Source organism: Misgurnus anguillicaudatus, chromosome 8, assembly GCF_027580225.2.
Source record: "Misgurnus anguillicaudatus chromosome 8, ASM2758022v2, whole genome shotgun sequence".
NCBI lineage: Eukaryota > Metazoa > Chordata > Actinopteri > Cypriniformes > Cobitidae > Misgurnus > Misgurnus anguillicaudatus.
The window spans coordinates 39,081,962-39,108,187 of record NC_073344.2 but is presented as its reverse complement, the minus strand read 5'-3'; the positions used below and the strand labels follow the sequence as shown (position 1 = coordinate 39,108,187).

Sequence of the window (26,226 nt, the reverse complement as noted above, 5' to 3'; positions counted from 1 at the left end):
CAGCAACTTGAGTGGACAATAAAGTAACAGGTGAAAATAAAACATAAATATATTGTTCATACGAAGTGTAGTTGATTTAAGCATAATCATAGAAGTGTAATCTCATAATGTTAGCTGCCAAAGTTGTTGACTGGCAGTGAGGAGAGCACTGGCATCTATCATAGCACAGCTTTACTCCTGCAGATGAACTGTTCTTGAAAGAAAAAAATGGGGTCACTGAGAGCATGGTGGGTGAACAGCATATGCATTTCTGAATTTACAGTAGTACAAGAAATGATTGTGTAAAATCATATATGTTTCAAATATTCTTGACCAATCATTATTTCATTAAAACATTTTTGATGGCAAATTATGTGTGCGTTATAGAGTCACAAGTCATCATGTTAAACCCTGGGAGTAGCCTATGAGAGATTTTAAACCACTGGTTTATTATCACACTGTTAAAACGTAGCCGCTTTTCTAAGCGGATTTAAAAGAGGAACTATATTTTATGGCGTGGTGGCACTTTTGGGAGTACTTCGACTCGCCTGAAAACTCCGCTCCCCTTCTCACTCTCATATTGGGGGAGGGAGGGTGTTACTGCGCCGAGTCGAAGTACTCCCAAAAGTGCTATTACGCAACAAAATATTCCTTTATTCCTCTATTCCTTTAAGGTTATCATTTATATTCAACATTTGATAGGCCTATAATATACCATATTATAAAACACATGTCTATATTTTATTAATTATTATTGTAACAAAATTTATCAAATTTAATATATAAGTTGATTTTCTTTAATTGTTAGATTAATAGTGGTTAATAAAGTCAAATAAAATGTCAAAGAGTCAGCTGTAATATCATTGCATTTACATTTCAGTGTTAGTGGAATTCTAATTAAGCAACAACTGAGGCTTAGCCTGACAGTTAGCCTGCTCCGGACCAGGCTAGTTTCCAAGCATAAGTTTCCATAGTAGGTTGAACTAGTTCAAGGTTGTTTTATGAAACGAAATCCACCGGCAATAAGCCAGACTTAACAAAATAAGCCTGGCTTATTCTGTAATCTAGTTATATGAAATAGCCCTCTGGTGTGACCTTTGGGAAAATAAAAGCCCGGGCTATTATTTGAAGTTTTACGGTATTTTTTGTTTGTTGTTGGGCTTGTTTGAGTTCATGCGGCGCTGCGGGGACCGGCAGGCGGGTGGCATCGGGGTGCCGCGAGAGGGAATCGAGAAATTATACGAAGAAGTCTGATTTCGAGACGCTCTCGCGGGACTGTGATGTCATCCGCCTGTCGGTTGTTGCGGCGCCGCGTGGGCTTGAACAAGCCTATCAACTAGAACAAGCATATTACGTCATAGGTCACATGATATCGTCAACATGGCGGATAATGTCCATACTTAACGCGATTAGGCGACAATCTACCGTACGTACTCTTTCAGCGCTCGTTAAATAAGTACTTACTGAAATTAAGTACATATTCAGAGAGTATGCGGTTTCGGATGCAGCCTGGGTATTTGGGCGCAGCCGTTGCAGCCTTTCATTTGACGGCCAAAATGTCCTTCTTTAGACGTAATCGGTATACCAGCCTATCAGGATCAGCCGCTCATATGTGATGGGCGGGTCTTAACGTGCTGCTTGCTGCTACAGGGACACAAAGATGGAAATTCAGGGGCTTACTGACAGCCAAAACACTCACTGCCAACATGGCGCCCAGACTCACACATTGTTTTCTCAACAAAGAGCAGCTCCAGGGACCTATGCAAGCTCACGCCTGACTGAAAATGCGATCTCGGATCTCTCTGAATCGATCGGTTTGGAACGCAACAACGACAACAACAACCGGGTTAGCTCATCTCCGCTTCGGCTGGTTGAAAATGAAAATGGCAGTCTGCCTCAAAACAATTTTGTTCATAAGGATGATGTACAGTCCACAAATGCTGAGTTCAGTGACGTGACTGTGCTCACACAAAAGGTGTTTAATGAACTGGAGCTGCTGCCTTCGGAGTTTGAGAGGGCCGATGAACATGACGACAGCGATCTAAAAATGGTGCATCCCATCCTGAACCATGAGAGCTGTGAACAGAGACAAGCGCCAAAGAACACTCTAAACAAAACTGCAGCATCGTCTAGCAAGAACCTAGAAGAACTCTACACAGTTTTTAACATACAGCATAAAGAAAATGACGGTAAAGAACGTGATATGAATTTGCAATGTAAAATAGGAGAGAATATCTCCATATTATCCAAATCAAAGACTTTTCTAGAACATTCTGACGAAAGCTTTAGCAGAACGTCATTGAAATCCATACATTTGTCTAACAACAACAATTTAAATATAATGTCTGAGAGACTAAACCAAACTGTTAGACAGGTGATTTCTCCGGAATCGGAGAACGAAGATCCAATATTATTAGAACAGTCTGGGAGTAATCAAACGGCCTCTACTGCAAAAATTAGTTGCAGTAATTTTATTGAACATTCGACAGACGAGTCGACGCAGTGTGTGACGAAAAATTGCCCCACATTCATACAAGAGAACAGCGTTGCTACTGAGACAACTGAAATGGATGTCATAAACTTTGCAGGTCAAGATTCTAGCAGTAATGGTTACTATCCTCCGATTGGCACTTCAGTACCTCTGCATGAAACGTATTCTGGGACAATCATGATCAACGATCAAAGTATCATTGTTACCATTGAAAATGGAATATTGACCCTAGCCGCCCCACCAGATGGCTACACATACAAGGAGGATAAAATGATAAGCTTAAAAGAACATTTGGGAATTAAAGACAATGAAGACCTTGTGGTGCTCAACTATAATCGAGAAAGTAAATCCATCTGTAAAATCAGCAATGCTGTCTTGGGTCAGCAAGGTGAACCCAAAGCTAACCGGCTGGTCAATAATGATTTAGAGTTGACTTTAACTGATGACTGTTCACTGTCAGAAATGGGTGTTCTGGACTCTTGCCCGTCAATCAAGGAAGAGGAAGGAACAATTTGTGCAATAGACAATGAAAATGTTATCTTTCAAAATACACAAAGCAAAACAGTTGCGTCTGGGGAAGAGCTACACTCAATAAACATTTTAGCTGTGACAGGTTTGGCAAAGAAAGGTTCAGTTGTAGAGTATAGATGTCCCCAACCAGGTTGCTCCAGCACTTTTGACACCCGGCAAAACCTCAAAGTTCATTTGGTTTTGCACACGGATGACCAGCGTCCCTTTAAGTGCACAGTTGAGGGTTGCGGGTGGTCTTTCACAACATCTTACAAACTCAAACGCCACCTGCAGTCTCATGACAAAGTGCGGCCTTTTAAATGTGAATGGGAAAATTGTGGTCGCTGCTTCACCACGGTCTACAATCTAAAAGCTCATGTTAGAGCCCATGATCAGGAAAATGCCTTTGTCTGTGAAGTATGTAATGAGAGGTTTCGCACTGCCAGTAGACTTACTAATCATCAGAGAATACATTTTGAACCTGAGAGACCACATAAGTGTGAATTCCCAGGTGAGTTTAAAGTTTTGTTATTTTCAATATCTCAAAGATGACACCAAAAGTAAAGAGAAGTTACACATTATATGCTAAGTTACACAAGTTACCCACCTATATGTGGTGCTTCTCTAATTTTGTTTTAATTTCTCTGCAGGATGTGAAAAGACCTTTATTACCTTCAGCGCCCTGTTCTCTCATAACAGAACCCACTTTAGAGAAATGGGGCAGTTTTCCTGCTCTTATCCTGGCTGTGACAAGCAATATGACAAGGCCTGTCGTCTTAAAATACACCTTCGCAGTCATACAGGTACACACACACACACACACACACACACACACACACACACACACACACACACACACACACACACATATATATCTCCATGATTATCAGATGATGTCACAAATGACGTCACTCACATGATCTCAAACTTGTTTGCCGCCATCTTGAGTACCTGATTTGGCAAGATCGATACGTCAGTATATGTGTTTCTGTCCTTTGTTTTATATCAAATATTCAATCAACAATCCTAAGCTTTGCGTTTTTTGAAAGCTAAAACACTCAAGATTCATGTTCTGAGCTTGTTTTTGCCATCAATACACTGGAGTGAAAAGGATTAAATGAAATGAAGACGAACCACATATTAATATGATTTAATACTCTAATATCTTGCCATATGGTTCTGTAATTTCTGACAAATTCAAAAAAACTTCAGCGTACATTGCAATGTAAGGGTCCACTTTTCAAAATGCATCCCACATTTTATTCCAAAACAATGAAAAATAGGGAAAAATCCTGCAAGATCCTCCTTTGTTTACATGCGCGTTTGCAGTTAGTATGATCGATCATGTTAATTTTCTATCAAATATCGACTCGTTTCACTGAAAATGCATCTCTCCCTGCTTCGTTACACTGTTATGATGAATATTCCGCCTAATTTTTCAGTTTTGTCCAATCAGATGAAGTTTAAGAACTTAAGGACATTCCTGGGGTGTATTCCAGAAAGCAGGGTTAACTTGCCATCAGATTTACCATGAACTGTGGGTTGATTAACCCAAAACTTGCTTACTCGGGGTATGTTGGTTCTAAAACACAGTTTAAGAGGTAGTTTAATCAACCCGCTGAAAGTAACCCAGAGTTAACACGCTCACTGTAACAATATATAGGCATTGTTAATGGATCACAGATTTCACGAGTCACCACGGAAACGTCAGAGAATTTAAGTGTTTAAATTAGAAAGAACATTATAAACTAATGATTTCTGGTAAAATTAACGTTTTAGGATCGCTTGGATGTGCATGATTACAGAACAGATAAAATGAATTAATTATTACGTTTAGAAAACCCATTTTTCCCAATTTAATCAAGTCCAATATTTATATTAAATGTGTCAAATGTTTTGTCTGCACTACATATCTAATAACCTGTAAAAATAATCATAGATTTTATAATTAAAAATAAGTACTCATTTTGAATATCTTTTGTGGCACATAAAGTGTAGATTTGTCATAGGGCTTATTTACATCTTTTTAAGCATGATTGTGTTGTGTGTGTATACTGAAAATGTTCATTTATATTATACTTATTTTTCTTCCGCTACTCGGCAGAGCCTCAGAAATTTGGTGTCTTCGCCGCTTGCAGTGCATTAAAACGTTTTTTTTTCAAGCCACATCCGCAATTCATTCTGGAAATGAACAGTTTGTCTAGAGCAGTGGTTCTCAACTCCAGTCCTCGGGCCCCCCCTCCCAGAACATTTTAGATGTCTCCATATATAAAACATCTGATTCAGTTCATCAGCTTGTTAGTGTGTAAATTAAGGAACCGTTTCAAACATTCTGGACGCCCGTTTGCTCTTTTCCATTTGTGAAAAGTGAAGCCGCCAGTGTCCCGATACGGCGCTGACATCTTGGGTTTTGAGCCTGCGCAGTAGCGATTTCGGGACCAGTTCTTCGCAGTACTGAGCAGGAAGTAAAGCCGCAAAATCAAGGCCTCGCTCTCGCAGAATGTGCATATCACAGCTGTCAATCATGACATGACACCACCGTTTTTATAGTATTAAATAACTAACTAAAAACAAAGTTATTTTAAAATAAACAATTGAATTTACATCAGGGTGATAAAAACTATAGTAAATGACAGAAACTAGCTTCAGAAAAAGGTAATTGAAGTGTAATTAAATTGTTTAGTTTGTGTCAAGTCCCATTGAATAACACGGGGAACTAGGGGGAAGCAGGGTTTATGACCTATACTAAGACCAGTCACTGGTGGGCGATCGAGACGTTTTGGCTTCACTTTTTAAGGCTTGTGCAGCATGCTTGGTCCAGACCAAATGAATCGAACTACAGATGTGAAAATACCCTTAGGATCTGCTGAGAAGTGAAGAATTTAAATGTTACTATGGGCACTAATGTACAATGTTCTATATCAGTGGTCTCCAACATGGTGCCCGCAGGTTGCCTGCACAAGATCTCTGAGTCTGTGAGTTGCCTGGCAAGGCACATTCTATTAATAGCCTCAATTTTAATCTTTTTTTAATTTCATATTTTTTATATTAGCTTGGCTTCTTTTATGTATGTTAGTATTTTAAATATGCTTAAACATAACAACAAGGTTTGAGTAGACTATATCCAAAAAGTAGCCCTACTGATTGTTTCATTAATTGTAGCCATTGCTCACAAAAAGGTTGGAGAGCCCTGTTCTATATGTTCTTATATGTTCTTTATCATGTAATATATCCAACTATCTTAATTTTACTTATTAATTAATTTACTTGTTTCATTTTAATATATTTTTTGTTTCATGTTAGCTGTTTTTGATTATAAAAATAACAGTGGAGATGACTAAGACATGAGACACATGGGCTCATTTTACTATGACATGATATGTAAATGCATCATATTTATGGCTGTATGAATCTAATGCATAGCATATACAAAATATCAACAAGAAAATAAGATATGTAGGGGAAAATATGCTGTAAATTGTAGCAAGCTAGCTATAGACAGTACTCGGAGTCGGTAGGTACTCAAGATGGCGGAAGGCAACTGGAAAAAGAGTGGATGACGTAAAAGGTCATGTGACTGATAATCATGAATCTATATATGATATATATATACATACACCCGATATATTGCATCTCACTTCTATTTTTTTACTAGTCCTCTTACACTTTTTTTTTAAGGTGAGAGACCTTTTGTTTGCGATTCCAATTCCTGTGGATGGACCTTCACAAGCATGTCAAAATTGCTTCGGCACAAACGGTGAGAAGTAAAAGATTAAAGTTCAAAAGTCTGTTATATTTTGAGTGTCTCTGGGACTAAAGGTGTTTCTCGCTTTTCAATTCCTCTTCTTCAGGAAACACAATGATGATAGACGATTTGCATGTCCAGAGCAAGGCTGTGGGAAATCCTTCACACGGGCTGAACACCTGAAGGGCCACAGTATCACACACCTGGGCACCAAGCCATTTGAATGCCCTGTAGAAGGTCAGGATTAAATCTTAAAATTTTGCACTAGGCGCGTCAGCACAACCTCACGTAATACGTCATCACGTCAAAAGGTCACACATAACATATGCAAAACTATCCTCCCAGTATTTACAAGTGTGGAGAAAGAGGAGCGTTTCAACGTTGTTGTATGTAGAATAGGGGTGGAACGGTTCTCAGGAAAAATACGAACCGTTTGGTTCACCTTCCTCTGGTCGGTATGTATATAATCCGCGGTTCATCAATGCATTTATAATGAATGTTTTATAAATAATGTTAAGCTCCGCTAAGCACTGGATGACTGCACATACAGAGTGCCCGCTCGTGTTCATCACAGCTACAGTAGAGTAGAGCTGTTTAACTCAACTGTATGTCAATCACTTGATGAGACTGCACATGACAAGCCGTTAAGTAGGGATGCACCGATACCACTTTTTCCATCTTCGATCCGATTCCGATACCCGAATTCTGAGTATCGGCCGATTCCGATACCTGCCGATCCGATACTACTGTATTTTTCTTGAACAATTTAAAACACACACGCACACACGCACACACACACACACACACACACACACACACACACACACACACACACACACACACACACACACACACACACACACACACACACACAATGTTAAATGTGTATAGTGCCTTCTGTTAAATCTAGCATAATATAATTATATTATGTATAATCATATAATTATAACTTTAAATGTAAAAGCCAATAATTTCAAATGATTTAGAAGTTACAAGAACATTAGTAATTATTAACCATGGCAGTGTTTAGGAGAAAATAAAATTGGCACGTTTGATTAAATAAGTATGCTAAATATATTTTTCTTAATTGCGCAAAAAATCACAGTAAAAAAAACTTTAGTGTGCAGATGGTTTTTTTGGGAATTGTGCACTTAACCGGACCTTTTATGCACAATCCGGGTGCAGAATTGATGCGCCTAAATCATAGTGAGTGCGTCTAAATCATACTGTGCTTCCTGGGTGCAGCATTGATGCTCTAGAAGCATCCTCACATGGGAATCCTCGCTCTGCAATAGAAAGTTACGTTTTATAACTATTAAAACACAAAGAGATTAGATGCATTGTGTGCTCAGCACATACTGAATTGCATCCATCCAACAGCTTACTGAGACTTTATAAAATCAGATCTTTAATAAAGCCTAACGTTACAGTTATCTTGTGTGTGTGTGCGTGTGTTGAATGACGTGTTTTCATCCGTCCGCTTCACCAGTTGATTAACTCAGTTTGCAAGGAAGTTACAGTGTTTCTTTGCACATTAATATCTTTAAATGTGCATTTGTTCCTTCGCATGAAGCTATTGAGTGTAAGATGACTTTGATTATAGTGCATAAAAATGTTTATGGTGCTTTTATAATACTTTGTCGTTTTAATCGCTTGTCAGTGACAACCATGGGTAACGCGCAGTATCAGAATTGGATCGGTCCTGTTAGTCTGATATCTGATCCAGCAAAAAGGCTGGATCTGGCCCGACACTGATCCAGAATATCGGATCGGTGCATCCCTACCGTTAAGTTCAAGATCATTTAAGTTTACTGTCCGGCTGCACACAGCAGCAATGGTTAAAATGTGAAGAAATAAAACCTGTGAGTGTAAACATTGCTCGGCACAAATCCCGCAGGCTACGACAATACATTACATTTTTGACAACTCCGGAGCGCAGGTAACACTGAAACCCTTAAAGCGGATTGCATACTGGACGAGAAGCACCGTGTCGCTTCTAGGAAATCTTGGATGTATCGTACACCAAAAGTGCACATTAAATAGTGCGTGCTTAGTCAGTCAGATAGCGTCTACTTCAAAATGCAAAATATACTTTAGCAGCCAATGTTAATTGCTAACGATTTGGGACAAATATGATGTTATTTAATGTTAAATTATGTGAGTGGCACTCTGTGGTGCGACAGGGATTTGAGCAGTGTCCTGAGTCACAGTGGACAGCTGTGTGCAAACTTTTGACACATATAGAATTCAGTATATACAACAACAAAAATGTATTTTAACCTTTATAATAAATTTGAAAAATGATTTTTTTCACATCTGGTAATGAAATGAACCTGAAGCACATAAGGATTTGTATTTAAAGGCGGAGTCCACGATGTTTGAAAAACGCGTTGGAAAAGGAGACGGGCCGACTACCAAAACACACTTATAGCCAATCAAATCAAATCAAATGCCGGTTTGCGTATGTGTGGGGCGGGTCTATCAACAGAAGGTCCAGATTCTATTGGGGTAGGGGCGTGTTTGTTTAGGTGATTTCAAATATCAACATTGGCTTTCAAACATCATGGACTCCGCCTTCAAGTAGCCTTTTTGCAGGTTAATATTCACATGCACTACTCTATATAGCGATTTGATTTAAGTATATTGATGTTTTTATTTTTTATCAAAAATATGAAATTCCATGACATTCTGCATTAGTAAATTTTATAACGAGATAAGCGTTTCCGTCCATGTTTTCTGCATCGCGGAAATCATAGGCTAATGTTACTGATCAGCACATTGTGTAAGTAACAGATGGAGACTTTATTAATTTACAATAACATTGCATCTCACCAGCTAGGTAACAATGTAGCAATACATCATTCACCAGACTCAAGCCGGACTGCAGAAAGATACAAACCTTTTAATATGCTAGGTTAAGGACTGTATTGACAAACAGCTGATTAATAGGAAATGTGACGTGATATGCATGAATGACAAGGCAGTTTTAAGGAACGGACTTCTATTGAAATAAGAAACTTATGAGGTCTTTGTTTATTAACTTAACAGTAAGTTGTTAACTAGTTTGTGAAATACATTTATTACTTTAAAGACACCGCTTGAGTGCTTTTCTGCCCCTGCCTGAACAATACCTCTTTTGGCTGTTGTGCTGACCACTGCAGACTAGGAACACCCCACAAGAGCTGTAGTTTTGGAGATGCTCTGACCCAGTCATCTAGCCATCACAATTTGGCCTGTTATTTTCCTGTGACGCAGCTGCTTTAGCACGTTGTGATAATTCTTAGCTGTTCAACAGCTGGCAAAACCAATATCTCTCTGACTTAATTTTTAAAACACATGAGTACAATGTGAAAAACTCTTTCAATATTCTACTACATATCCGTGCATAAATTTGGAGGAATATTGCTAAAGGATTACTCCACTCTCTTGATAATTCCTGATAATTTACTTGCCCCCATATCATTCAAAATGTTGATGTCTTTCTTTATTCAGTCGAGAAGAAATAATATTTTTTTGAGGAAAACATTCCAGGATTTTTTTCAATTGAATAGACTTTATTGGACCTCATCAGTTTACAGTTTAAATGCAGTTTTAACACCGCTTCAATATCAAAAACTCGTTTTAAATTAGATTTTCTTAGTTCACGACATCTTTAAACTTTTTTCTTTGTTTTTTGTTTTATTGACTTTGATACACACAGTTTTAAGATAATGCAAGGATCTAATATAATGTTACACATCAGACGTTTTTCCCCATCTATTAACCAAACATTTATTTAAGACATTTTTGTCAAAACCGATATTACTAAAACTATAATTCTGTGTGTATATATACATATCGTGCAGTGGCACATCTATGTACTGTGCACGTCTTATATGTGTCAGTCAGTGCGAGGATGTTTGTTTTCAAATCTTGTCACTCTTAATAATTCTTTTAACATCAATCAGATCCTGAACTTTATCTCTCTTAACTCTTTTAACATCAAGCAAGTCCTGCACTTTATTTTCTAAATCCTGCATGTTTTAAAACCAAAACCAAATGTCAGTTGCGCAAGTGGATGAATACGCATAGGGCAGTACACCTCTCAGAAAACATACAAGTAAAGATCTGTCAAAATAGTTTAATGACTATTTGGGGCATTGTGATTGCTAGACGAGGGCTTATTGTATTTATTTTTTATGGAAGTTAAATTTGTTCAAAAATTGACATTTTACTGTCTTTTGCCTTTAGCTCAAAATAAGATGGTGTGCATTCTGACTCATTTAATAAAAAAAGGTCACACATTTTCTAATCATGTTTTGTTTGTAAATGTGCAGGTTGTGGTGCAAAATTTTCAGCTCGCAGTAGTCTCTACATCCATTCTAAGAAGCACAGACAGGATGGAGTGAGTCTGAGGAGTCGCTGTCCTGTGTCAGGGTGCACCAAACACTTCTCTTCACGCAGCAGCCTCAAGACACACATGCTTAAACACCACAGTCTGACTCCAGGTATACACACACCTAACATCAGTTCAGGCATAACATAGGGCTGTCGCGGTTACCGCGCTACTGACAAGTCAACCGCAGATCATGACAAGCAACTGCAAAAATGCACTGTTCATGTTTAATTCATGAAGTTGTGCCGCCCTTCCTTTAAACATCATACATGTATAATATAGGCGAAATAAGTTGTCAATAACAACAAGAGTTTAGAGTATTTTGTTTTTCGCAAATTATTCAAAATGTAAAAAAATGCCAGGCTATTCATATTTTGTTAAATCATGCATTAAATGTGTGAAAAAGGTTCTGTGTACATTTTACTTATTTGATATCCTATCTGAAATCATGTAAAGAGAAATGGGAAATTTGCTTGTTTTTCCGTTTATTTTAACAAATGGAAAATGAGATTACGGCTCTATTTTTCATTTGCGGTTTACAAATCGGTTCAAATATTCTATATTTAATTTACGCCTCTGGTCGGTGCTGAAATGCCCCCTTCATCTGATTGGCCAAACCGTGGCCTGGGTTCCTTGTGTCAGGCAGAATAAGAGTCCTTCAAGTTTGTGACGTAAAGCAGGGCTCACTTATAACTCCACATGATATTTGATGCAGAACTAAATATTTCTGAACACATAATTAATGCTATGAAGCTTTGCCTCTAATGTACAAGGATATGCATTATACCTTATTTGTTTTAAAATGGTCATATGTTATTTAAAATGCAACAACATATGGTACATAAAAAAGCATTAGAGCTTATTTACTTCGTGCTACAATCAGGATACAAATGAAGGCGGTAAAACCACATACCGCGCTAATGAGCCTACGCAAAATCACCACATGGAAATTCATTCACCCCGACAGCTCTAGATCAGTACTATGAAGCAAGATTTAGGAACTAGTAGGTATTGGGTTGTAGTTAACTCAAAAATGTCATTCATTAGATGAATACTGGCTCTGTTATTTTTAGTGATGCAATATATTGCAATTGTGTTTACTGTTGTGTTTGTTAACACAGAATAAACTAATAAAATGTAAAACACCGTGAAGTTGTGCTGAGAAGTTGTAGTTTGCTTGAACTAAGGGCATAGGTTTGGAAGATTGAAGTGCCAACTGTACATATTCTTTTTATTTAGGGCTGCCAATTGATAAAAAAATACTTGATGTGCTAAATTAGAAGTGATTAAATTTGGAATGTTATGCTATACTACTCTTTACTACTTTAACTATACCTTTTTTCTCTGTAATTTTGGGATGAATGGTGATATGCAATAAATATCTCCTGTATTTTTTACAAAATGGAATTTTTTTTTACATGCAAGTCAAAGCAACATGTGAGATGTTACAATCATTTTATTAAAACCACGAATGCTTACTGTAAAATTCAAAGACAGGTTTTTGAAAATACACCGCTGCACAACATACAAGCTGGTCGGCTTGCGTCTGAGCTCGCTGTACATTTTGGGGAGATCTTTGATTGCAAAAATGAAGGATCGTGTCATGTATACAGATAAAGACGTACCTTTTGCTCATAGTACAAACATCGTCGATCAGAAAGAAGAGAATAAGATGCAACGGTTAAGGTTCAAGTCTAATAGACTGTTAAAAGCAACAAGACTTCCTCAAAACAGACTGTGCTCATCACCTCAGCACCTATCATATTTATCTAGATATCCTTTTTAGATATCTCCATATCTAGAGATGCGTCTTTCATATACAGGTATTTACTCTGTCTGTAGGTTTGTGCATACATTCATACTTATTTGTTATACATATAGCCTATTTTAATGTACTATATGTATAGTGCAAGCTTGACATTAAAGTCCACCACAGAATAGAATAGTCGCCTGTGTGTGTGCAGAAACATCCTGTAATAATACAAATCCATCTATCCTTTTTTGTGTAATTTCCTTTAAACTGCAACAGTCACACAAAACAGCCTGTTGGGGATCCCCTATCAATGTGATGTCACAATGATTATGCCCCACCCATGACCGCTCACAGACTCCGTTCAACCTTCTGCCAGAGACGCATGTTTTGATATAGTTCAAAGCACATGTGTAAGCGCTCTACCCTCTACTTTGCATACAGAGAGGGGAACAGAAGCTTTCTTTGCATTTAAAGAAACACACACAAAAACAGCACGTTTTTCATTGCAGCCACAAATGACCATGTTCAACATCGTATAATGAAAGATCTTTGGTATCCCCAGAATATGTTTGTACAGTTTCAGCTCAAAATACACCAGAGCCAATTTTTATATTGCACCTACATCGATTAGCATTGTCACTTGTCCTTCGGACAAGTACATTTGTTATTTATTTGTCAAAGTAAAAAAGTTACTTGCCTGTAGATAAAAATTACATTACAGACGTATCAATTTGGTTATACCTGATAGGTATAGAACAAAGCCTGTATCACAAAAAGCACCTAATTTAAGCCTGATAATACTGTTGGAGTCCCAGCGGAGTGATGCCACGGGTGTGTGTACCGAACCTGTCATGTGGGAGAGGTAGTGAATACTGCGATGTACAAAAATCTATTTGTGGTGGTCGGTTTGGATTTTGTAGCAGGCATTTTTAAGTTAACTGTCCTGTCAGGCAAATAAAATTCTCTCTCACTTGCCCATCCAAAACATTTACTTTTCCTGGGCAAGCGTTAATGTCGAGCCCTGTGTGTACAATATATAAAATATTTTCTATAGCATACAAGATAAATAACTGATTTAAAAACAAGATTCTGTCTAATAAGACTTCTGTAGTTATAATAAATTTATTTTAACACTACCCCTTGCCTATATTTTAAAACTGGTAAGCATTTAGCTAAAGTTAAATTAAAAGCAAATAAGTGAGTGGCAAATTTGTATATCCCAAAAACAATATAAACTTAAAGATATATACCATGAAATATATTGTTACCTTAAACTAAAAGTACTCATTTTGTAAAATGGATTTTTGGTCCTACTGCCCACCCCTAGCATGTTGTGTATATAAAGTAATGGTCAAGGTGATGTCTGGATTTACAAATATGCCCAATATTGGCTTTGAATGACTCCTTAGGTTTGATTAAACTTTCCAAATTTGACTTTCAGAAGTATTCTAATTTACCAAAATGAAAAAAAATAAGATTAGGAAATAAATAATAAAATAAACACAGTTAGTAATTAATATTTTGTTTATTCTTTTAAGTTTAACAAATATTTGGTTTAAAATAATTTTTTAGGAGCTCTTATTTTTTGACTAGTCTCCTTTTCTTAAACCTGAGCTTCAGTTTACACTCAAAGCACAACTACGTAACGAATAAAAAATGTAAAAAAAAATGTATGCATGTTTGAATAAAGGATGAAGGTGTCTTTTTTATAAACTTAACTAACCTTTTGGCCACTACTGGATTTAAGGTGTTTGGTGTAGCATAGACAAAAACAATTAATCATTTTTGACAAGTTTGACGTTGTGTTTATGTTGATTGTTTACCTCTTTTTGCAGATGTTTTGAGTCAGTTGGACAGCGCTGCTACTCTCACGCCTAGCAGTGAGCTAACAAGCACTTCACAGGCTGTCGGTGCCCCTCCAGGGCCCACAGGAGCAGAATTCAGTAGTTTAGACTTGTCCTCCCTCTTCTCTAGTGTTCTTGCATGTCCAGCAACCACGGCTACATCTGCGGGGCCTGGAGGGCCAACCTCCTTCTCTATGGACATGTCCCTGATCAACACCGGAATCCTGACAATAGATTCGTCCTCAGCTGCACCGGCTGTTAACGGAGCAAAGACTGTGGATCCTCTCATTTTAGCAGCCGGGCAAGATATGGGGGTGCACGTATTGGATGCAGGATTGGCCGCTGGGGGAGATGGAGGTGTTCTGCCTCATGCAATGTTGCATTTGGATGATGTACAAACAGTCAATCCAGAAGAGCTGGGAACACTGACAGCTCTGGCTATCCAAAGTTCTGCGTCATCAGAACAGCTCAAAAGCTCTCTGAGTTCCTGCAGTGCTTTTACTGCAGAATCACTGTCCATTCTACCGCCATCCCTCTCTTCTTCCCTCACTACCTCACTTTCTTCCCTGTCATCAGCTCTCCCTCCAGGGCTTAGTTCCTCTCTTGTACCTTCCTTCTCTACCCCTCTTGCATCTTCTCTTTCCTCGTCGATGGTTCTTCCAGGAACACCCGGACCAGAGTTACTTTCTCTGCAGAGAAAGGCTGATATAGCAGGCAGTGAGACGACAGCTGGGCCGTTGTTGAGCAGGGTGGACGTCATGGCCCAGTCAGATGGCAATAAGAGAATGTGTCAGTTTGTGTTCCCCAGCCACAGTGAGTCGTACAAAGGGCAGAAAAACAAAGAGATGTCCTTTGTCACACCCTGCTCCATTATGGTTAGTTGGATGAGGAGCGTAAAGTTTTAATTAAATTTTAATGGTCAATTTCTCACTAGTTTAAAAATTAAAAGTGTGAATATGAATTAAAGTGTGATATTGTTTGGGTGTTAGGAGAGCAGTGGATCGGCACGCACAGACTACAGGGCCATTCAGCTGGCCAAGAGGAGGAAACGAAAAGTCCCCGGCTCTTCCACATCTACGTTACAGACAGGCCAAAGAATGGCTAAAGCATCCAAAAGCACCAGCTCTGCTCCATCTACCAAATCAAGTGCTCATTTTACAGAAGGAACTGCAACTGGTGACATACCCATACGGGATCCAGTGACTGGTGCGCAATTTGTGCAGATTCAACTACTGCAGGTTAGATTTAGTTTAGTACAATTTCACTTTTTTGCAGGAATTTCTTTCAAAAATTGTCTTGTATCCCAAAGCAATTACTGTCTAGCATTAATCAGTGCACATCCACATCATTTAATAATACCACAATAGGCACCATATAGATGATGCAAAAAAATTGTGGTGTCTTTACTTAATAATTAATAATTCATAATTTCTGGGGTGAGCCTATTTGCTATGGTAACCTAGCAACGTGTATTTGTGTGTGCACGCATGCTGTGCGTGCGGAAGAGTGACGCCCCAGTCAGACCAGTTGCTTCATTGCAGTTTTGTTCAGCAGAAATACATATTCATTTCGATAGAACACTGCATTTGGCTTGCTTCACTTGCATTGTGGTGCATTTTAGGTGAAGCATCCGTTCGAAAAATTGTGTCACAACATCACGTTCCAGTGTATACAGTGAAGGCATGCTAAAATTGTTGCGTGGCTACATAAAAATTTTAGCAGTTATAATATATCATTCGATAGGGATAATATTGATAATTTTTATTAAGCTTTTTTTAAAGTAGAAAAAGTTTTAATTTAACCACTGCATGTTTTATTTACACATTTTATTAAAGGGGCCATGGTGCGAAAATGTTGACAACATTGCCACTTTTTAAGTGTGAGCAAAAATGTCGTATGATAGGGCATATAATAAGCTGTTTAAAGCTCCCGTTCTGTCTGTGATTTTGAAGCTTTGATTGTGTTTATAGTGGGCAATATAACATGTGTTCATGTTTCACCTGTAAAAAACGCGGTATTTTTCCACACAATTTACTTATCTGTATAGCGCTGTTTTCACTGTCCTCAAAACAGGCTGATGTCTTTCTAGTTATGTGAAGTCCCTCCTTCAGAAATACGTAACAAGTTCTGATTGTGTAGTTTTTTTTTAGTGTGCTGTGATTCGATAGCAGCTTAGCTTAGCGCGCTCTCTCTCTCTCTCTCTTTCTCTCTCTCTCTCTCTCTCTCTCTCTCTCTCTCTCTCTCTCTCTCTCTCTCTCTCTCTCTCTCTCTCTCTCTCTCTCTCTCTCTCTCTCTCTCGCCCTTTTCACACAGAAATTCCGTAAAATACACGTAAAATGCAACCTGGATTTTTCCGGAATAGTTAGAGTTTTTGTTCGTTCACACTGCCAAGATTACACGGCATCTGATGGTCCCGGAAAGACACGTGACATGTTGAAAGTCCCGCCCTCTCTTCCACGCAGCGTCTGAAGTTTGCATATTATATATTACGGTATTTCTCTCTCCAGAAACGACTCGCGTGCATTTTTGTTTATGATAAGACTACAAAGTAGCGCGTGAATGCACAGTTCTATGCTGGTGAATGATCTCAGCTTCAGAGTGGATATTTGACAAGCTCCCAGATTTCTGCTTTGATACAGTTTTCAGACATTTCTCATCGTGAATGTTTATATGCATTTAAAACCCGCATTTTTATGAGATGAACAATATATATCTTTGGGATGACATACGGGTATTTTCGTTTATTATAGCTCAAATGAGCACGTGACGCGATATTCTTTTATGCTGCTGAATGATCTCCGTTTCAACGCAGTAATTAACGAGCTAACTTACCTGATATCTGCTTCAGTCTAGTATGCTGACATTTCTCGTAGTGAATGTTGTAAATCCCTCTTTTTAAAGAGTTGAACCAACTTCATGTTGCCATGACACGTGCGTCCTCACTACGGCACGTGCGTCATTGTTTATGCGTCTCATATATCATTTCCTGATAACTGCTTCAATCTAGTTTGCAACATTTCTCGTGGTGAATTTTTATATGCATGTTATCTCTCGTTGTAAGGAGCTGAACCATAACTTGTGTTGTGATGATGACGCGCGTGTCCTCACTTCGACACGCCCTTTACGGCATTCTTGTTCACACAGAGGGTTACCCGCGTATCTTACTAGGTCCTCTTTCCGGCAACGATCCCAGAAGATTAACGGAACGAGTTTTGTTCACACAGACGCTTGTCTGGCAATTTTACGGGTATTTTCTGGGACCAGAGGTCTGTGTGAATGAGGTTTCTCTCTCTCTCTCTCTCTCTCTCTCTCTCTCTCTCTCTCTCTCTCTCTCTCTCTCTCTCTCTCTCTCTCTCTCTCTCTCTCTCTCTCTCTCTCTCTCTCTCTCTCTCTCTCTCTCTCTCTCTCTCTCTCTCAGGACATATGAGTACAAAGTGTTTCTCATCCTCTATTTGCTGTAGATCACAGTGTCTACATATCCTCTCTTCTTTTGCTATCCATGTTTGTCTATGTCTTCCTCTTTCTATTTCTAGATCATGGGCACTTAATCTGTATTTGGAAAGGATTTGTCTTTCTTTAAATTGTTTCATCAATAGATAGTTTGCCAATGTATTGGTTCTATTTAGGGTCGAGTAACATTGGAGTTTATTTTGCAGTTCAAAATGTGCTTTTAGTGATTCATCATGAGAATCTTTTAGATTTTTGTCAATTTCTTTAATAATTGTTTTGGGGTTATAGCTGTGGTCAATTGGGAATTGAGTTTCATGAACCAGAATTTCATGAACTGAATCAGGATCAGACTAATGGAGATGATGCCAGAACTGAACACATCTCTTCTGGATCTCAATGTTCAGTGGGTACAAACCTAATTCAGCCCTGCAAGCATCGTTGGATGTGTTTCTGTGAACCCCTAAAATGTTTTTGGCAACTTCCAATTGAAGTTTCTCTACTGAAGTTTTATCCCAATTTCTAAGATTTTGTACTGGTCCCCAAATTTCACATCCATATAAAAGAATTGGTTTTATTATTGAATTATATAACTTTATCCAAGTTTTAATAGGTAATTTTAAGTGACCGCATCGTGACTTTGAGCAAAAAGGCTCGGAGGGGTTTTCATGCTATAGTGTCTTGACAGCCAGACCAAAGCTTCCCGAAGCGCTAATGTCGATGCCCAGATAACAGTAGTTGGTACTATGCTGTAAGACTTGGCCATTATAAGTGAACTGGTGTTTGTTTCCCTGAGATCTGGCTTTTTTCTGGAACACCATTACTCTGGTTTTGTCCAGATTGACTGACAGGGCCCATTCATGACAATACTGTTCCAGCATGGACAGGCTTTGCTGAAGACCCTCAGGTGTGCGGGATAGCAGGACCAGATCATCCGCGTACAGCAAACATCTGATCTCTGTATGGTGGAGAGTGAGGCCGGGGACAGTAGAGCGCTCCAGTGCTGATGCCAGATCATTTATGTAGATGTTAAAAAGAGTCTGACTTAGACTGCAACCCTGCCGCACTCCACGTCCCTGCCGGAAATACTCTGTTTTGTGGTCATTGATTTTCACCGCACATTTACTGTTGGTGTACAAGGATTGTATGATATCAAAAGTTTTCCCACCAATGTCAATTTGTAAGAGTTTGTACCGTAAACCGTCATGCCAAATTGAGTCAAAGGCTTTTTTTAAATCTACAAAACATGCAAATATTTTCCACTGTTTGTTTTTGATGTTTTTGCTAATTGATGTGTGAAGAGAATAGATGTGGTCAGATGTTTTGGTAAATATCCAAATTGTGCTTTATTTAAAATGTTGTGTGTGGAGATGTGTGTAACAATACGGCTGTTTAAGATGCTGCAGAACAGTTTTCCTAAAGTACTGCCCACACAGATGCCACGATAATTATTTGGGTCAAATCGATCCCCTTTTTTAAATATGGGAGTGATAAGTCACTCGGACCATATCTCAGGGAATTTACCGGACCATAAAACCAGATGAAATAATTTGGCCAAAGCTTTGTTCATGCTGGAATTGCAGAGTTTAAGCATTTCATTGCAAATGTCATCTTGGCCACATGCTTTCTTTAATTTAAGACTTTTAATATGCTCTGTTATTTCAGATATTGTTATAAATTTATCTAATGGATTTTGGGAATTTTTAATCGTTTTCTCCAAATCTACCAGTGTTTTCTTTATTTTACACTGAGGCTGGTTTAGGTCAGCATGTTCAATTTTCTGATAAAGGTTTTCAAAATAAGATTTCCAAATTGTACCACTCTGTAATGATATTTCTGATTTGGATTCTGAAGTTTTTTTATATAGGTTCCAGAAAGTATTTTGATTCATCAATTTTGGATTTAAAATAATTTTCTTTTTTGTTCCACAATAATCTCTTGTAATTTTTCAGACAGTCAGAATAAGTAAGCCGTAATGTCTGGTTGGATGAATCTTTGTGCTTTTTGTTAGAAAGTCTCCTTAGTTCTTTTCTGAGACTTGCACATTCATCATCAAACCAAACATCCTTTCTCGTTCTCTGTTGATTCGTTTTATGTTTGTGTTGTCGTTTAATGTTAGATAAAGTTGCCAATGTTTTAAATATGTAATTTAAGTGTTTTGTTGCTAAATTTATTCCATTAACATCTAAGGTGAAATTAGCTGATATAAAGTCATCCAGCAATTTTAATATAGTAGGATTGTTCATATTTTCTTTGAATTGTTCAGAGCTGGATTGGTCCCATTTTAGTTTAGGTTTTAAAAGAAAGAGTTTTTTATTTTCTAGTCGATAAGTGTTGTCCCTTTCACATAATGCTGTCAGGTAGAGCACTGTTTGGCAGTGATCGGAGATCAGGAGCTGAGGTCTGACTGTGAAGGCATTAATAACATTTGGATCAATATCAGTTATTGAATAATCAACCACACTAGTTCCTAATCTGGAGCAATAAGTAAATCTACCTAATGTATCTCCTCTAGTTCTGCCATTAATTATGTATATCCCTAAACCTTTACAGAGCTTTAACATTTGCTTTCCATTCATGTTGACTAAACTATCATAGCTGTTTCTTGGTGTGAGACTTGATGAGGAGAGAAACAGGGTGTCGTTGAGCATGTGGTCATTATCTAACATATTTACAAAATCAATTTCTCTCCCTGTTCTGGCATTTAAATCACCACATATGAGAATAGTCTGGACTGAAAGTGTAAGATGTCATACTGTAGTTTTGGAAAGCTTTGTTCATCGTAATAGGGAGAGTCATGAGGTGGAATATAGACTGCACAAAGGTAAAGATTAGATTGTGATATGACGGATTTCACTTCAAGCCTGATAGGAGATTTTTCGATTTTTACAATGTTAATCAAATGTTTCAAATTGTCTTTGTGCCATATAAGTATTCCACCTGAGTCTCGGCCACATTTCCTTGTATCCTATTGGACAATGTAAGGACTCATTACTACGACACCATGTCTCATGAAAGATACAAATGTCCATATCTGTAACACTGCAGAGTAAGTTTTGGTCTGCAGTCTTGTTACCAAAAGTAGAAGAGTGCAAACCCTGTATATTCCAACAACTGATTTTAAATGATTTCATAGATAGATTTTCCTTAAGTGTGTTGTGTGTGTATATTTGCATATGTATAAGTGTGTGTGAGTTATGCAAGTTATGTCCTCAGTTTGGAGCAGATGATCCTGTGTGAGAGCGGGTTCTTGAAGTTCTGAGTTTTTTCGCTTGAGTTGCATAACTTGTGCGAAGATGCGTTTAAAGGGAAAAGCGTGTGATTCGCGTCTTTCGCTTCGCCCCGTGCGAGGACGCGTCTGATTGCATCTTTGCATTGACTTTGTATTTAAATTGCTCTCGCAAATCATTGAAGTTGCGTTGGTGAGTATGCCCCATAATGAATGGAAACACATTATTCCCTTCACGTAAGTGCACGCACCACCGCAGCAAGTGCACACGCACCAGCGCAGCGGGTTCACTGGCAAGAGCAGAGCGAGACCTTCAGCCTATGTGCCGGGGCTTAGCCCTGGACGGCCCGGCCCAATTTAAACCCTGCATACGACTCGTCAGAGCAACAGCACTCATGCTGCGCACTCTTTAATTCCAAGCGATAGTTTAGTTTTATCATAGATCATGTATAATGCAGACAACTATACTCAAGTTCAGAGATGCACTGTAATATTTAGCTTGTTTCACATGCGAGCTGCACCAAACTCACCTCTATAGAGAAAGTGAGAAAGAGGGCACGCCAGGGGCACACACAATAAACCCTTTGAGAAAGAGAGCATGTGCTTGTACTCTGAACTCTTCAGGAGAGGATGTCTGTAAACAGAAGGTTCAAAATGAAATCTTTTACAATTGAATCAGTTTTCACTTGTGTTTGTTGCAGGATGACCCTGCCAATGATGGAGCCTTGGCTTTCCAGTTGAGTTCCCAGACCTCATGTTCTCACTCGCAGCTCACCGTGGATCTTCCAGTCAACATCCTACAGGTTCACATGGCACAATTTAATTCAGTTTTATTTATATAGCACTATTCACAATTGTTTGATTGTTTCAAAGTAGTTTTACATTATGAATTCTCTTGTTTTTATTAAATTTGGAAAGGGCCGCACTATACATGAATACTTTATTTGCAAATAAGGTATTTATGCATAGTGCGGCCTCTTTCCTACTTTATGAATTCTACTTATCTAGGCCAGCACTCCTAAAGTCTAATTACATGTACATTGAGTAAAGCCTGCTCCTGTCTTCATTTAGAAAACATATAAAAATCAGAGGATAACAAAAGTAGCAAGATATCGCGGCCAAGATTAAACCGTACTAGTGAGCGTAGTAATAATGTACTGTATAGAAGAAAGTTTAAGTTAAGCTAATGTCAGCTGACTCCCAAGGGGTTGATAAAACTCCTAGAAGAAAACCCTGTGGTTGGGGCGCCTGCGATTCTCATGCGTGTTTCATCAGTAAAGCCGGTTCTTTGATTAGTAGTAAATCGGCATCACCTGCTTTTAGATGGAACGGCGTTTGCTGCACGGAGCTGTATTTCTCAGAGAAGCTAGACAAAATCGCATACATTATTGGAAACCATTTTTCACGATTATGAACATGATTTTGCCTAGCTTCTCTGTGAGGTATGACTGTGTGTAGTGAATGCCACTCCTTCTGAAAGCAGGTGAAAGCAATTTACCATTACAATTTTTTTTTTGCCCAACCCTACCCTGTGGGGAAAAACCCCTTTGAAGAAAAAAGAACCCTTGAGAGAGAGCCAGACTTAAATGGGACATTTTACAAGACTTTAAGATGTAAAATAAACCTTGGGTGTCCTCAGAGTACGAATGTGAAGTTCTAACTTAAAATACCATTATAGAAAATGTATAATTAATAGATGTGAGCAAAAATGTGCTGTTTTTGGGTGTGTCCTTTTTAAATGCAAATGAGCTGATCTTTGCACTAAATGGTAGCTCAGTGGTTGAACGGTGCAGATTAAGGGGTGGTAAAATTACAATAAGATCCCCTTCTGACATCACAAGGGGAGCCAAATTTTAATGACCAATTTTTTCACATGCTTGCAGAGAATGGTTTACCAAAACTAAGTTACTGGATTGTTCTTTTTCACTTTTTCAATGTTGATAGAAGCACTGGGGCCCAATTATAGCACCAAAACATCAGTCAGAGTCAGATTTTCATTATATGTACCCTTTAACTGATATAGAAGATATACTTTATACTAAATACTATATTATTCAATGTTATGGCAATTAAAATGTAAAAAAAAGAAAAGTTTAAGGAAGCAGTTGGTTGTCACTGGGCAAACTTAGGCGATCCAGTAGACAAAAATAATATATATTAACTGTATATTAAAAAATACTATACTATAAGGTTTAATAAGAATTTTAAAAAATTTGAAATTAAAATGAAGTGGCGGTGATTTTTCATTTTAAAGTTCATTTTAACGATCCTTTAATGAGGCTTTTATGTTTTAAAGTGTTAATTCATGTGCATATTATTAAATTACATGTGTATGTAATAAAATAACACACTGCCAATTAAGTCATACATATTTTAAATTGTTTATGTGTAATATGTAATACATGTCTAAGGCTTTGATAATTTTCCAAAAGCTTCATGTTTTAATCTCATGTTACCGGACAAACAGTTAAACAGAACACGTAGCTTCTTTGTTGTAGTGCCAAAATGAATAGATATGGTAAAAACTAAAGTGTTAACATATTTAACAAATTAATTCATTTTGGCTGCACATTTTGAGACATCTATGACTGTCTGTCATGAACTAGAGTAATGTAGTGTGCACTTAGCCAAAACAATTCTAATCTAATATTTTTTCCTTTTTCTTCAATTTAAATCTTGAAAACATTTTCATGCTATTATATAAATATTTTTGTTTATAGGAATCAACAGCCATGCCTGAAGATGAAAATAGATCTGATAACTCCCAGTTTACTGGCAGCACCATCAACCTACAAGATTTGGAGTAACAATAAATCTATAAAGCACTACTCAACGGCCATCTGTTACCCATCCAACAAACTAAGAACTAATAGTGGTCTTTAACTGACTTAATCTTTGGTCAGTTAATCTGACTATCGATAGTTGCCTGTTTGCCTTAAGTCATTACAGTGGCCTTCTGGTCTGTCTAGGTGCCCTGACATGTTGAGCTGTTATACTCATTGGAGACCCAGGATTACATCCAGCCTGGATCATAATCTCATCCTTATCCTTTCATCCTGTGATTTCATGTCATCCCGCTACTGTGTATATCAATAATCAAAAAATACATAAAAAAACAAAGAAATATGGACAAAATTAAATCTTGTTTCACAGTTGTGGAACACATTTTGTTGTCATGTTTATTTTTGTATGGTTTTGTAAAGTGCATATACAAATATGTTCCATATTGTTAAAAAAAAACAAGGTTTGTTCTACTTTTTTATAAAATCATGACATTGAAACTTATTTATTAGGTTTGGTTTACTTTGGGGCAAATTAATAAAGTTTTAAATTTAAATCAAATTTTTGCCTGTAGTTTGTTACCAAAAATGAAAATTGCCAGTTTACTTTATTTTTTACATGGTTCAGGTCTGATTCAGTGTCGCCAGATTGGGCGGGTTGACAGATTTTTTTCATTTTAAAGTGAACTATCCCTTTAATGAGGCTTTTATATTTTAAAGTGTTAATTCATGTGCATATAATCAAATTACATGTTTATGTAATAAAATAACACACTGCCAATTAAGTCACACATATTCTAAATTGTTTTGTTTGTTTGTTTGTTTTTATTTGGATCCCCATTAGCTTCAGCATAAGCTAAAAGCTATTCTTCCTGGGGTCCTATAAACTTTTCATGTGACAATACATTTACTACATTACATAATTACATCTACACATTACACACATCACTTCACATTACACACATTTAAAATACACATTTGACACAAAAAGAAAAGTGAAAATAAAAATAAAACTCAGAGTAGATCTAAATCAAAAATAGAATAACAAGTGACCTCTGGTCTACCAGAATTTCTCTAATTAATGTTAAGTATTGAATTATTTTTGAAGATAATATTTCTTTGATGATATTTTAAACCCATGATAAGTATTGTGTTTCATAGCATTTGGGAGAGAATTCCATTCACACATAGCTCTGTACATAACTGAACGTTGAATATGTTTATGCGTGTAATATGTAATGCATGTCTATGGTTTTGATAATTTTCCAAAAGCTTCATGTTTTACAAGAGTACCATAATACTGGGATTGAACTCAGGTCCCTGAATGCGTTATAGAGCTATTTGAGAGCACTGACAACTATAGGCTATCATTTCCGACAAGATCCGATACAGTTTCAGGTTGTAACATGATTGTTTTAAAATATGACACTGGATTTTAATTTAGTTGCTATATAAAAGCATTTTATCCATAAGGACTTTCCAACCTTATGTATGTTTTTTTTATTGTAGCAGTATTATAATTTTTTGTCAGTAGTAAATTCTTCATATATTTCTATCACAAATCGGTGCTCTCTCTTTAAAGGGACAATGTGTAGTTTTTTAAGTATTTTATTAGTCAAAATCAATGTCTTTATTCATAAATATGTCCTCATTGGTGTCAAATTACCTCTGCCAATGATCTGACTTTTCTTTGTAAACATAGAATTTCTTCTCTTTATTAGTCCAAGAAGGCTTCCATGTTGTTTCACCATATTAAAAAAACTATAATAGCAAGAGAAGGACAAAAAGCACTAGCCTACCGCAACGCGTTTTCGTTCAGAGCACGTGAACCAGCTGAAATGGACAAGGAGATCAGTGAGTACATAACGGCTACTGTAGTTGCAACACTCATTTAGAAAAGGCGAGGCGGTAGAGAGCACTATTCGTTTGAATGCAAAATACAATTTTAAATTCCATTATACATTTTCCAACTTGCTTTGGAGAAGCAGGTTATTGTTCTTAGGAGCGATTGAACAAAATGATGCTGCATTGAAGAATCCCAAACAATCTTATTATAAATGGGACATAATAAAC

At 37.5% G+C, this 26,226-nt stretch overlaps 1 protein-coding gene across 1 annotated transcript; it reads left to right on the top strand.

Annotated features, from left to right (window-relative positions):
• The first annotated feature begins 1,352 nt into the window (after positions 1 to 1,352).
• On the top strand, positions 1,353 to 24,715 carry LOC129450181 (zinc finger protein ZXDC). Its single transcript, XM_055212731.2, has 9 exons — positions 1,353 to 3,491; positions 3,631 to 3,783; positions 6,659 to 6,737; positions 6,832 to 6,962; positions 11,042 to 11,212; positions 14,689 to 15,572; positions 15,687 to 15,935; positions 22,075 to 22,176; positions 24,094 to 24,715. Exons 1-9 carry the CDS (start codon positions 1,640 to 1,642, stop codon positions 24,178 to 24,180), a joined length of 3,708 nt encoding a protein of 1,235 aa, XP_055068706.1. The 5' UTR covers positions 1,353 to 1,639; the 3' UTR covers positions 24,181 to 24,715.
• The last annotated feature ends 1,511 nt before the right edge of the window (positions 24,716 to 26,226 follow it).

Coding starts and splice junctions, on each gene's coding strand:
- LOC129450181 (XM_055212731.2), top strand. CDS start 1,640: ATGGAAATTCAGGGGCTTACTGACAGCCAAAACACTCACTGCCAACAT. Junction 3,492..3,630: donor ACATAAGTGTGAATTCCCAG/GTGAGTTTAAAG, acceptor ATTTCTCTGCAG/GATGTGAAAAGACCTTTATT. Junction 3,784..6,658: donor ACACCTTCGCAGTCATACAG/GTACACACACAC, acceptor TTTTTTTTTAAG/GTGAGAGACCTTTTGTTTGC.